At 59.9% G+C, this 13143-nt stretch overlaps 2 protein-coding genes and 1 long non-coding RNA gene across 10 annotated transcripts; 2 read left to right on the plus strand and 1 right to left on the minus strand.

Moving 5' to 3' along the window:
- Positions 1–1264: 1264 nt before the first annotated feature.
- ZNF524 (zinc finger protein 524) lies at positions 1265–4927 on the minus strand. 5 transcript variants are annotated; one of them, XM_043900172.1, is made up of 2 exons: positions 4800–4927; positions 1265–2332 (listed from the first exon to the last, which is right to left on the minus strand). In XM_043900172.1, the coding sequence occupies exon 2, from the start codon at positions 2291–2293 to the stop codon at positions 1493–1495; it is 801 nt and encodes a 266-aa protein (XP_043756107.1). In that variant the 5' UTR covers positions 2294–2332; positions 4800–4927; the 3' UTR covers positions 1265–1492. The 5 variants fall into 5 exon arrangements, with proteins under 5 accessions (XP_043756107.1, XP_043756104.1, XP_043756108.1 ...); XM_043900169.1 differs by lacking the exon at positions 4800–4927 and adding an exon at positions 4449–4728; XM_043900173.1 differs by lacking the exon at positions 4800–4927 and adding an exon at positions 4690–4713.
- Positions 4928–4977: 50 nt separating this feature from the next.
- On the plus strand, positions 4978–9919 carry FIZ1 (FLT3 interacting zinc finger 1). Of its 4 annotated transcripts, none has more exons than XM_043900162.1 (4): positions 4978–5013; positions 6054–6159; positions 6462–6819; positions 7662–9919. In XM_043900162.1, the coding sequence occupies exons 3-4, from the start codon at positions 6502–6504 to the stop codon at positions 8835–8837; spliced, it is 1494 nt and encodes a 497-aa protein (XP_043756097.1). In that variant the 5' UTR covers positions 4978–5013; positions 6054–6159; positions 6462–6501; the 3' UTR covers positions 8838–9919. The 4 variants fall into 4 exon arrangements, with proteins under 4 accessions (XP_043756097.1, XP_043756095.1, XP_043756096.1 ...); XM_043900160.1 differs by lacking the exon at positions 4978–5013 and adding an exon at positions 5176–5922 and having other exon boundaries at positions 6054–6155; XM_043900163.1 differs by lacking the exon at positions 4978–5013 and adding an exon at positions 5905–5922.
- A 791-nt stretch (positions 9920–10710) lies between these two features.
- On the plus strand, positions 10711–11728 carry LOC122691283. Its single transcript, XR_006340379.1, has 2 exons — positions 10711–10965; positions 11563–11728. It is a non-coding gene; the product is annotated as an uncharacterized LOC122691283 (long non-coding RNA).
- Positions 11729–13143: the final 1415 nt, after the last annotated feature.

A 13143-nucleotide genomic window follows, 5' to 3' on the forward strand; every position in this document is an offset into this window, starting at 1 on the left:
TATCATAGTCCCCGCCCACCGCCTCAGAACCCACCCTCCTCGACCCCCGCTGGAAGTCTACCCCGTACTTCCCCGTCTCAAAGGCCCGGACTCTCTGGAAGCCCACCTCTCCCTCGTAACCCCGGCCTCTCGGAGCTTCTGGGGCCGAGCCACGCCCCTGCGCGTGAGCCACGCCCTTTCCGCTCGCAGTATTTAAGCCCCCGCCTTTCTCACCGCTTTCACGCTCAATTGTTTCCCACTTCCAAAACATTTCCTGAAGTCAGGGGGTCTGAAAGTGTGACTTCAATACCTGCAGCGGCGGCGCCACAGGAAATTAGAACTGTAAATCCCCAGGCCCCTTACCCTAGATTCCCTGAATCACAGACCCTGGGGGTAGGCCTAGGGACCTGCGTTTTAAAATGCTTCAGGTGATTCTGACGCAGGCTGAAGTTTCGAACCACACAGCTTCACGACATTTCACACGGCCCCTCACGTATACTCGCTCTAAGCCTCGCCTCTAACTCAGCCCCACCTCAAGCAGCTAAGCCCGAGTCTCTCCAGCCCTTCCTCCTAAGCTCTGCTTTCCTCTGGGACTCTCCTTCGGTACTCCTCTCTTAAGGACCCCCTTCTCTCCCCTTGGCCTGCAGAGCAGTTATATCCACCGCTCAGCATCCTCACAGTTCAAATCCTACCTGTCCCAACACCTTGCTCTCCTGCAGTTTCCCCTTGAAGCCCCTCCCGTCAGATAAGCCCCCTATCCATTCCCTCTTAACTCTCTCAATTTCTGCCCACCAACCCGCCCACTTGTTTAAGCCCCTCCCCGTCCTCAGCCCCCTTATCCTAGGCCCCGCCCACAGCCTTCACCTAACTGCGCAGCGTCCTGAGCTCTGCCGGTTCAGGTCACTCCTTATCTACTTAAGCCTACCAAAGTGGTCAGTCCAGCACGCAACCCTTAATTTTGTTGTTTCTCTGCAAACAGCGCCAGAACAAAGAGATGGGCCAAAGTGGTGGCTATAGGATTTCCAGGAATCTGGTTAGAATGACGCAGGGGACAGGGACCCGGGGTCACGTTTGCACGAAAGGTCCTATGTTTTACTTGAGTGGACATTTAGGGGGGAGTGCTTTGGGGTCCGCTGGAGATGGGAGTGGCGGCAGAGGCTTCTCTCAACCCAGTCTTTAACGCCAAGCTAATGAAGCGCAAGGCATGGGGGTGGGGCAGCGGCGGAAGGACACGGGAAGGGAGAAGGGGGCCAGCCCTGGGACCGTAAGGGAACACACACCAATGGGCAGTAGGCAGAGATTTATTTCCACAGCCCCTGCCTCCACAGGCCTGTCAGTCCGCCGGAGGGTGGTAGAAGGCAGCAGGACCCAGAAGCTGAGGTCTGCACCCTCAGCCCACTCCCAGAACGGGAAGACCACCAGACAAGGTGTCCCGGCCTCGCTGCCCAGGCACCGCACCCGGGGCACGCCCAGCTCTAAGCCTGGCCGGGGGAGCGGTGGCCGGGGGTGTGGGTCAGGCCAGCTCTTTCCCCTCCAGCTCTTCCTCCTCGTCGTCGTCGGCCCCTGCCGTGGCCGGGATACCGTCGTCGTCCCACGGCGCTTCAGGCTCTGGGTCCGGAGGACACATAGGTGCCCCCATGGCCTCGGGGTGCTTGCGTTTGGCGTGGCGCCGGAGCGTGTTGGTCTCCATGAAGCGCAGCCGGCACACCGTGCACTGGTAGGGGCGCTCGCCGGAGTGGACGCGGTGGTGGTGGGCCAGCTCACCCGCCTCTCGGAAGCGGCGGGGGCAGAGCGGGCAGCGGAAGGGCCGCAGGCCCGCATGGATGTTGCAGTGCCGCCGCAGGTGGCTGGACCGCTTGAAGGTCTTGCCGCAATCCTTGCACTCGTGCGGCTTCAGCTCTGAGTGTGAGATGCTGTGACGCTCCAGGTCGGAGAGGTAGGGAAAGGCCCGAAGGCACACCGGGCAGAAGTGCGGCGCCTTCTTAGGGCCGGGGCCAGAGCTCTCGGGCCCGCCAGCCACTGACCCTTCGGAGACCGTGTAGGGCACACCCTGATCATCGATCAGCAGGAGGTCACTGCCATCGCCGCTGCCCACCGGGGCGCTCACCCCCTGTGTCAAGGGGGGCTCCTGCTCTGACTTGGCTGGGCGGCCCCGCTTGCGCGAGAGGGAGGCCTTGAGCGTCCGGTTGGAGGAGGTGGCCCCCCCAAGACTTCGGCCTCGGCGGCCCCGGGGAACAGGAGGAGATAAGGCCAGAGGTCTCTCTTCTTCCTCAGGCAAAGGCGAAGGCCACGGGTCTGGGCTGGGGGTGTCCATTGAGCAGTGGGGGGCTTGGGTCTGGGCACTGGAGCCGGGCTAAGAGGAGAGAGGGGCAGCCGTCAATGCAGGGTGGTCTGGAATAGCCCTAGTCCCCCAGACAACTTCCTGGGTTCCAGTCCATCGACCAGGGCACGGCCGACATCCGCTTGGACACGCAATTAAAGCCAAACTAGTGGGTAAAACAGCAGGATAATTCTGTGCCAGTCGCTAAACACCTGAGCCCCACAGGCATCTCCCAGACGTCCCTAACTCCTCCTAGACATTCAGGGTCAAGGAGCAAAAATAAACTCTTCCTGGGGTGACAGAGTCCAACTGAGAGTGTAAGCCAGTGTTTGAGCCTCAGAACAGAGAGAAGAGCCAGCAAGGTCTCAGAAATGTTTTCTCTCTCTTCCTGACAAGGTGAGAAGGCCAGAGAAAGAGACGGGGGGGCAGGACTGGAAGAAAAAAGAAAGGGACTTGTCCCGGGTGACGTGTGCTCCTGAGCTGGGAATGAGGATGTATGTCAGAGCTGTTATGAGCCTGGGCTCTGGAGCCAGAGGTTTGATCAGAGCTCAGGAGCTCAGATTCCTGAACCTGTCACTCACTCTCTGTTTGGTGGCCTTGGGCAAGGCGCTCACCTCTTCAGGCCCCAGCTAAGCCTTTGCAAAACATGGTATTTCTACCTACTCGCACAGACGTGCCATGAGGATGATATACATAAAGTGCTCAGTAAACAAGGGGCTTCCCTGGTGACTTAGACTGTAAAGAATCAGCCTGCAACGCAGAGGACCCGGGGTCCATCCCTGGGTAAGGAAGATCCCCTGGAGAAAGGAATGTCTGCCCTCTCCAGTATTCTTGCCTGTAGAATCCCAAGGACCCAGGAGCCTGGTGGGCTGCAGTCCCTGGGCTCGCCAAGAGTCGGACAGGACGGAGCGACTAACACTTTCACACACAGAGGTCCTTAGGAAATATTAGCTCTTATTATCATGGCTTGTAACTAAGCTTTACACCAACCCTCTGAATAAGGGTATATCACCTCCTTTTTGCAAACTTGGGAAACGAAGGCACAAGTTGCCAGCTCCCTCTGCTGGTAAGCGGCCGGGTCAGGACTTGCTCTCAAGGACCCCAGTGTCTCAGGGAGTGGTAAGTTCTAGGCCCAAGGGAGGTCCCTTAGCCCTACGTTTGAATCCAGCTCTGCTGTTAACTAGCAAGTGGCTTTCTCTCTCCGAACGAGTTCCCACCTCTGTAAAATGGACATAGCAGGGTTGCCGGTTGTAATAAGCACCAAACAATCTACCATCAGCAACACCACCAGGGCCTGGGACCAGGGGACTAGAGTGTACTAAAGTTAAAGGCGAGAAACACACAGGTGCACCCCATTAAAGCAGGCACCCAGACTGAGACACACCGAAGGGCAGCCACTTTTCCGTAACCACACGGCTCCCTCTGTTGGGAGTGCCTAGGCCTGAACCCGGGTCTCTGGAACAAGGCCCAGACCCTCGCCCTCCTCCACCCCGGGCGCAGGCGCGCGCTCGGCCGGCGGCCCCGACCGCGCGGGGCGGGCCCTGCGGGGGCGGCGGCCAATGAGCGGCGCCGAGCCGCGGACGGCTAGGCCGAGCCAGGAAGGGGGTCTGCGCGCGCGCGCGCGGCCAGGAGGGCCGGCTCGGCGGGGCGCGAGGTCGGCGCGCGCGCCTCGGCGGTCGCGCGAGCCGGAGCAGGTGGGGGGCGCGCTCCAGGCGCGCACGGCCCCGGGCCTCCCCTCGCCCGCTCCCGTCCCCCCGCCCGGGCCCCCCGCCTCTCGGGTACCTCATTTGCATGCCGCCTGGACTCGCGAGTGTGCGCGCGCGGGGGCGCGAGGCCGGCGCGCCGGAGGGGCGGGGGAGAGGGGGGCCCTGCCTCCCGGCGGCGCGCGCGCGGCCCCGCCCCTCGGAGAGGACGCCCCTCCCCCACCCCCCCGCCCGGCCCGGCCCGGCCCGACCCGGCCCGCGGGGAACAAAGGGCACGCGCTGGGTCCTAAGGGCCGGTCACGTCCCCGTCGGCAGGCCGCTCCTGCACGCCCATCGCTCTCGCTGGCCCCGAGCGGGAAAAAATTACCGCACCAACACATCCTACATAAACAGAAATATCGTCCTCCCCCAAAGGACCCAACCGGGTGACCCAATCAAAGAGATACCAAAAGGAGGAGAAGCGCGAAAATGGCGGCGGGTTCCCGTAGTTAACATGGCGCCCGATGGGCTTCAAAACCCACTGGAAGACTAAAGCACAAGATGGAGCCCGCTCTTTCCTCCTGTGTCTGTCGCAGGCGGCGAACTTCAATGTCTGTCTTTTCCTGATGCAACTCGACGTCCTACCCAGGAGAAGCCTGAGGTTGCGACGAGGGACTCAAATCTGCCCTCATCTTTGTTAACACCCACCAGCGTCGACAACGCCGGGATGAAGCCGAGCGCTCGTAGCTTGTTGCCCTTAGTCTGTATGGCGCCGAGGGTCGCCTTAAGCCCCGCCCCTTCCCCATGCCTGCCCTCACCCAAGATGGCGCCGCCCCGGCTTCTCTACCCTCCAGCAGCTGGGAAAGGGACGGGAAAGAGGGAGAAGAGAGGGCGGCGGGGAGGAGGGAAGCCAAGAAGGCGGGAGGAAGGGGGAGTGAGGGGGAGAAGGGAGCCGAGGCGGAAGTCGAGGGGCCCCCCGGGTGGAAGTGACGCTACCCCCGCTGCCCAAAATGTCGGCGCCCAGAGGGAGGTGTAAGTAATTAAAGAGGAAAGCCGACTGACTTTCCCGGCCTCCCGGGGCCGCCTCAGGGCTCCAGAAACCCCGCTCCGAGCGAGCAAGGTGGACTCGCCGGGCCGCGGGACCAGCCAGACCTGCCCCCGCCCCGGGCTCCCGGGCCCGCACCTCTCAGGGACAGGGGGGAGGGGCACAAAAGGCCGGCTCTCCGGGCCTGGGTCCCCGAGCGGACTGGGGAGGGGGGCCAGCCCCGCGGGCGACTGGGTGGGGAGGAGGCGGGGCCTAGCGGCGCCGGGGCGGAGCGATGGCTGCGTGGAGGCTGAGTGGGCGTGGCTTGGGAATGGGCGGGACTGGGTGGAAGTGGGAGGAACTTGGGCAAGGGGCGAGGTTTGACGAAGGGGCGTGGCTCTGGGAGACTGGTAGGCGGGCCCTAGGTTGAAGGGTCCTCCACTGGGGCTGAGTGGGGAAAAGGGTTCAGTGTGGAGGTGGGAGGAGCTAGGAGAATGGGTGGAGTTTGTCTAGGGATGAAGCTTTCAGAAAGTGATGGGCACAGTGGAGGGGGGTGGGGTTTAAGCGTGTAATTTGGGGGCGTCTTTAGGGGAAATAGCAAGTCTTTATAACTGCAGGTGAAATGATTTAGAGAAGATGGGGAGGGCGTCAGAGAGGAACGGCTGAGGTGGCAAGAGAGTGAGAGTGATGGGGCCTTGGAAAGAAAGGGGTTTACATAAAGCCTGCGCTTAAGGAAAAAGTGAGCGGGATTTAGTAGGTGGATCTTGGAGAAGAGATGGAGACTTCAAGAGGAAGCTCGGAGGAATTTAGCAGACAGCAGTGAATCAAAACAGCTTAGCTGTTGAGTCTTTGCTGTGCGGTCAGTAAGCACTTGGCGGTGTGGCCACAATTATGCTTAGTCCTCACCACCTCCTGAGGTAGGTCCTCCTAGTATCCTATTTTGCGGATGGAAATAGAATCGGTTGGTTTTCTCGAGGATAGTCATGGTCACCCTGGAAGGTTGATTCATATGCCCTTAACCCAAAATCTTTGTTCTCTCATTGGTTAGCAATGTCAGCCTTCCTCCGAAGATGACTTTCATCTTCAAAGAAGAGAGGGGGTGGCTTTCAGAAATACAACAGGCTTCAGGAGCAAGGAGACTTTGGAAGGAGTAGGTGGGGCCTGAGCGCGAGTGGGCGGGGCTTAACCACAGTGGGTGGGGCTTGGAGCAGGGCGGGAGTCCAGCTTAGAAGTGATTGGGAAGATAGGTAGATGAGTGGTGGAAGGTGGGGAATCCCAGGAGAGTGGGAGGGGTTTTAAGCGCAGTGGGCGTAGCCTTTGACAGATGGGCGTGGCTTGGGAGGTAGTTCGCTGGATTTCCAGGGACAAGTGGCAGGTCTCTGAGTCCAAGGAGCCTAATTGGGGAGGCTGATGGGGAGGTGACTCCCTCACCCCGCTCCATGTCTCCCTGCTCCAGAGAGAGCCCCCACCCGCCACTGCCCTCGCACCGCGCCGCCATGGATGACGCGCCGCTGCCAGCGCCCCCGCTCCCCGCCCGGGCCCCGGCCCCGGCCCCAGCTCCGCCCGCTGCTGCCCCCCGCGTGCCGTTTCACTGCAGTGAGTGTGGCAAGAGCTTTCGCTACCGCTCGGATCTGCGGCGCCACTTCGCTCGGCACACTGCGCTCAAACCCCACGCGTGTCCGCGCTGCGGCAAGGGCTTCAAGCACAGCTTCAACCTGGCCAACCACCTGCGCTCGCACACCGGCGAGCGGCCCTACCGCTGCTCCGCCTGCCCCAAGGGGTTCCGAGACTCCACCGGCCTGCTACACCACCAGGTGAGTCCTGCAGGCCGGCCCTAGGCTGGCCTGGCTGTGCTGTGCCCTCGGAGCCCCGGAGACCCACTGTGGGCGACAGCAGACAGCTGGCCCCTGAGAATATTTCTCTCCCCCTCCCTCCCTCCCCATCGAAGCATCCTGACCAGTGAAACCAGGAACTAAAACATTCACAGTAAATTTGCCCCTCCCCTCGCCCGTGCTTCTGCTCATATGCCAGCAACTTTGTGTTCATCTTCCCGTACCGTTTTCTAAGATAGATTTACCATATATGTCCTTAATTCCTTTACTCAGCAATTATCTATCAAGTGATTTCCCAGTTCCCAACCCTGGGGCTACCAGGATGAAACCAATAACGTCCATGCCTTTGGAGAACTTACATTCCATTGAAAGTGGTCCATCGCCAGGTAGACAATCAGCAAATTCACAGGCGAGGGTGATCTAGAAAGGCAGAGATTTGGGGAAGGAAGTTAAAACAGCAACAGCACTAAAAAACTAAAACAGCATAGCACCTGCTATGGAGGAGGAAAGGGGGAAGAGCTCTGGGCTACCAGACAGGGTAGGAAGGGCAGGGCAAGGTGATGCTCCAGCTGAGACCTGAAGGAAAAGCAGGAATTCGCCGTGGGAATAGCATAACAGGCAAAGGGAACAGCCAGTTCTGAGGCTGGAGGGACCGAAAGAATGCGGACAATGGCCGGACGCAGAGAATGAGAGGGTCGCAGCTGGATCCTGGCCCCGTGGACCTGGCCGGAGGCTTCCCCTGCGTCCCCCCCGGGAGGCCAAGACTCTGTTCCCTGGACCAGACGCTCCGCCCTGACGCCGGGCTCTCCCTCCTGCCCTCGCAGGTCGTCCACACTGGTGAGAAGCCCTACTGCTGCCTCGTCTGCGAGCTCCGCTTCTCCTCGCGCTCCAGCCTGGGCCGCCACCTCAAGCGCCAGCATCGTGGGGCGCTCCCGTCCCCGCTGCAGCCCGGCGCAGGCCTGCCCGCTCTGAGCGCGCCCTGCTCGGTCTGCTGCAACGTGGGGCCCTGCTCTGTGTGCGGGGGCGCGGGGGCGGGCGGTGGCGGCGCCGGCGGCGAGGGTCCAGAGGGGGCAGGCGCCGGCGCGGGGGGCTGGGGGCTGGCCGAGGCCGCGGCGGCCGCAGCGGCGGCCTCCTTGCCCCCGTTCGCTTGCGGCGCGTGCGCGCGGCGCTTCGACCAGGGCCGTGAGCTGGCGGCCCACTGGGCGGCGCACACCGACGTGAAGCCCTTCAAGTGCCCGCGCTGCGAGCGCGACTTCAACGCGCCCGCGCTGCTGGAGCGGCACAAGCTGACCCACGACCTGCAGGGCCCCGGCGCGCCCCCGGCGCAGGCCTGGGCCCCCGGGGCCGCCGGCGAGGGCGGCGAGGTTCAGCCAGCCTGGGACGGCGGGTTGCTCCTGGGCCGCGCCGGGGGCGGCGTGCCCGAGCTGGGGGTGCTGCTCCCGGAGGGCGGCGGCGAGGCGCCCGCGGAGCCGTCGGAAGACACGCTGTACCAGTGCGACTGCGGGACCTTCTTCGCGTCGGCGGCGGCGCTGGCCAGCCACCTGGAGGCGCACTCGGGCCCCGCGGCCTACGGCTGCGGCCACTGCGGGGCGCTGTACGCGGCGCTGGCGGCCCTGGAGGAGCACCGGCGCGCCAGCCACGGCGAGGGCGCGGGCGCGGGCGGCGCGGAGGCGGCGGCCGCGCCCGCCCGCGAGGGGGAGTCCCCGTCCGGGGAGCCCGCGTCTGCCTCGGGCCGCGGCAAGAAGATCTTCGGTTGCTCCGAGTGCGAGAAGCTGTTCCGCTCGCCGCGCGACCTGGAGCGGCACGTGCTGGTGCACACGGGCGAGAAGCCGTTCCCGTGCCTGGAGTGCGGCAAGTTCTTCCGCCACGAGTGCTACCTCAAGCGCCACCGGCTGCTGCACGGCGCCGAGCGGCCCTTCCCCTGCCACGTCTGCGGCAAGGGCTTCATCACGCTCAGCAACCTCTCCAGACACCTGAAGCTGCACCGGGGCATGGACTGACACGGCCGGGCCGTGCGCCCCGCCGTCCGACCTCCCCTCCCCGGGGCGCTGGACTCAGGGCCCGGGCCCCGGGGACCTAGGGACCACGAGGGAGGAGCCCCCCACTGGCCCTCCAGAGCCAGGCACGGGCCCTGGGAAGAGGGGACCCTGGCTGGAGGACAGGGGACCACCTAGCACCTGCACAGGCCCCTGAGCTGGTGGGCGGCAAGACTAACCTCGGGGTCCCGGATCTATGGAGAGACTCCTAACCTCGAGGCCCCTGGAACACGTGCTGAGCACCCCCATATCAATCGACCTCTAAGCTGTGGGGAGCCGGGGATGACAAAGGGGTCTCCACAAGTCCTCCTCCTCTTGAGGGCCCTAATAATTAAAGATGGGCATGCCCTTCCCCACCCAAGGAAAGACTGCCCCTCTTCCTAAGAGCCATTATTCCAACCATCTAGATCTGGAGAATGGGGGAACCATTTCCCTGGATTTCCCTCCCCGCCCAATGCTATCCACCAGGAGTCGTCACTGGTGCCCCCGGATAACAGATATAGCCGGAATCTGCCTCCTCCCCTGTCACTTAGACCGTATGTGGAAAGAGGACCAGGGTAGTTGCCCGGTCTCGCTCCCCTACTGCGGAATGGATGGACCCTGATGATCTTCCCCGCCCCTCAAAACATAGAATAGGCTGGTTCAGAATCCGACCCCCCTCCCCCCGTAGGATGGACTGATCCGGATCCACGTAGACTCCACCCCCTGTCCACTGGAATGGGCGGTGCCGGTTGCGGCCTGCACCCCACCTCCTCGGAGCAAATACCACAGACATTCCTCCGCGCCCTCCAGCGTGGGGGCCGGTCCACGTCATCTCCCGCTCTGCGAGCTCAAGAGTGGGGCGTGGGGTTCGCCGGGGCATCCCTCTCGCTCTGCTGTAGCACCTGTCAGTCTTTCCATATCTGTCAGTTTGTCTGTGTTCTTCCCAGCACCAAGGGGAAGGGGGCTTTGGCTGGGGGGGTTGTCCCCTGTGAGCCTCGACCTCGCCCCCTCGCCCCACTCCCCAGCTTCTCCTGGACCCCAATAAACGCCGTCCTTTCAGCCGCTCCCGTCTCAGGTCCTGATCCTTGGCTTTTAGGGACGTGGGGGCTTCTCCTTCCCTGAATTAGAGCAGGAAGACAGACAAATAAAGACAGCTTTCCTTTCGCCGGAGACATTTCGAGTCCTCCACTCCCTCACAAAGACTGCCTGCCACCTCGTGGCATGTGGGAATCTTAGTTTCCCGATCAGGGATCGAACCCGTGTCCCCTACGCTGGGCGCTTGGAGGCTTAACCAGTGGACCGCCAGGGAAGTCCCAGTGTATGACCCTTTTAATGTCAGGGATGGTTTAGATCTCATCCGAGTGGAACCCTGCCTCTGAAAGACAAAATTCACCCCCAACGGATGGATATGCCCCCTGGGACCAGACACACCCTTTAGAAACCCTCAATCCCACAGGACACGCCCCCTAAACACGTAAAGGCCCTGCCCCTTAGCTTCTGTGTCCCAGGCAACCAAGTTTGTCCCTTAGCATCCTTCCGCTAGATTAGGATCCGCCCATCTGAGAGTGAGCAGACTTTCCACACTGTCTTCTACACACTAGATTTTATTCCTGTACTGAGTGCCAGGCACTGTAATTCCCCCTGGGGATCCAGCAGCGAACAAGATTACTCCCTGAGAAAACAAGTGGCTGGACTGTATCACCTTAGGTGGAGTGGTCTGGTGGGGGGAGAGGGGGCGGGGGGGGGGTGCTTCTCTGCAGAGGCGACACCTGATCTGAGACCAGAAGGGTGAGGAAGGGCCGGCCAAGTGGACAGCTGGGCCAGCCCAGGAGGGGAGGGGCTGGTGAGAGGAGGTGGAGTGGTGAGCAGGAGTCAGGGCACGCAGACCCTGGGCTGACACAGACATCTGACTGTGCTCCGTGGACGCTGACAAGCACGACTGTAAGGGTGAAGGGCGCGTGGAGGCTGCTGCAACTTTCCAAGGGTCCCTCTGGCCGGCCGCTGGGTGGAGAAGGGGGCTGAGAGAATGCAGAGCAGGCTACTGCAGTCCACCAGGAGAGAGACGTGCGGGCTTGGAGCTGAGCGGTGGACAGAGCTGGGGGGGCCCAAGGTGAATCCTGGAGGTGCGATGTGGGAGGGCGTGTTGTGTGTGTGCGTGTGTTTAACGGAAAGGGAGGAATCGGGGCGGAGGCTGCCTTCATGGTGGGGCCGAAAACGGAGAGAAAGCAAATTTAGGTGAGGCTGGAGGGGTCAGGAGCGCCATCTTGAGCTTCTTAAATTTGAGATGCTTGGGAGGTGGTGGTGTTCAGTTGCTAAGTCATGTCTGACCCCATGAACTGCAGCATGCCAGGCTTCCCTGTCCTCCACCATCTCCCAGAGTTTGCTCAGACTCATGTCCATTGAGTCAGTGATGCCATCCAACCGTCTCATCCTCTTGCCCCCTTCTCCTCCTGCCCTCAATGGCACGCTTTAATAAGGCTGTGCTATTGATAGGCATGAACCCTAGAGAAACCCTGAACTCAGAACCACTGAAATACCCATTGCTATGATCTAAGCATGTCCCCCCAAATTCATATGTTGAAATCTTAGTACCCAATGAATATGATGGTATTTGGAGGTGGGGCCTTTGGACGGTGCTTAAGTCATGAGGGCGGAGCCCCCACGAATGGGATTCATGCCTCATAAAGGGCTTCTTTGTAACTGAAAGGACTCCAGAGAGAATGTAGCCCCTTCCACACCATGAGGACACAGCAAGAAGGCACAGCATTGAACAAGGAAGAGGCCCCCTCAGCAGAAGGCAACCATGCTGGCACCTTGGCCTTGGACTTCCAGGTTGCAGAACTGTGAGCAATAAACTTCTGTTGTTTATAAGCCACCCGGTCTGTGGTATTTTGTTATGCCAGCCTGAATGGACTAAGACATTCATCACCAATACAGTGAATAAATAAATGATGGTATATTTATGCAGGCTTCTCTGGTGACTCAGATGACAAGGAAGCTGCCTGCAGTGCAGGAGACCCAGGTTCAATCCCTGGGTGGGGAAGATCCCCTGGAAAAGGAAATGGCAACCCACTCCATTATTCTTGCCTGGAGAATCCTCATGGACAGAGGAGCCTGGTGGACTGCATGGGTCCACGTAGTTGCAAAAGGGTTGGACGTGACTTAGCGACTAAACAACAACAACAAATATTATGCTATGAAATACTATAGGGACTTCCTTGATTGTTCAGTTAAGAATCTGCCTTGTTGTGAAGTAATTAGCCTCCAACTAATAAAAAAATTAAAAAAAAAAAAAAAAAGAATCTGCCTTGCAATGCAGGGGACAGAGGTTCCATCCCCGGTGGGGGAACTAAGATCCCACATGTCTTGAACACCTAAGTCCACGTGCCACAACGAAAGATCCCACAGGAATCAACGAAAATCCCTCCTGCTGCAACAAAGACCCAACACTGCCATTTAAATCTATAAACACTATACAGGAAGAGAATGCATGAATACAGAGATACACAGTTACACAAGTGAAAGTTACAAAGAAGCCAGGCCAAAGAAACCAGATAGGTAGAGTCCTATTTCCTTCTACCACATAGAGGCAAGCAAAACTGAACTGCAATATCGCTTAGGACACCCTGTGGGTGTGAGCCATCTAGAGGAAAACTTTTTTTTTTTTTTCCTGTAAAACTCACAACAGTGTGGATAGATGGGTTAAGCTCGGGGTGGGACATAGTGGAACCTTCTATGGGGCTCTGGGGCGGCTGCCAACATTCCTTTTCTTAATCTGCTGATTATTTTATAATTCTTTGTTAAATTGTGTGTTTTTATCATGCGCTTTACACCGATACGTCTTATATTTCACACAGAAAAAAACATTTAAAGGAAGGAGATAAGTTTGAGGGCAAACAAGTGGGAGTTTATCATTCAAGAAAGACGTTTTGCCTGGAGATCCACACGTGCCCACTTGGAAAGGTGGCAGATCGGCCCCTGGGAATGCTCAACCTCTCCTCTCTACCCCCACTACTCAGCAAGGGGAAGCAGGCTCACCCATTTGGGGTAAAATAAATATATATATTTCTCCGAGTTGGAGAAACAAGACCCACCTCCTTAGGTACAGGTACCGCCCCCAGGGACAAGACCCGCCCACTTGGAGACCGCTCTGCCTGCAGAGTCGAGGGCCGAAAAATGTGCCAGGGTTGTCATGGAGATGCTCGCCTGGCAGTAGGGTGATGAATAGGGACCTCCCTCCCACCTCACCTGCACTCCAATCCTTTCTCTTCCGAGACGGTAGCGAAAG

The sequence above is a fragment of the Cervus elaphus genome, chromosome 4 (genome assembly GCF_910594005.1).
Source record: "Cervus elaphus chromosome 4, mCerEla1.1, whole genome shotgun sequence".
In the NCBI taxonomy this organism is placed as follows: Eukaryota; Metazoa; Chordata; class Mammalia; order Artiodactyla; family Cervidae; genus Cervus; species Cervus elaphus.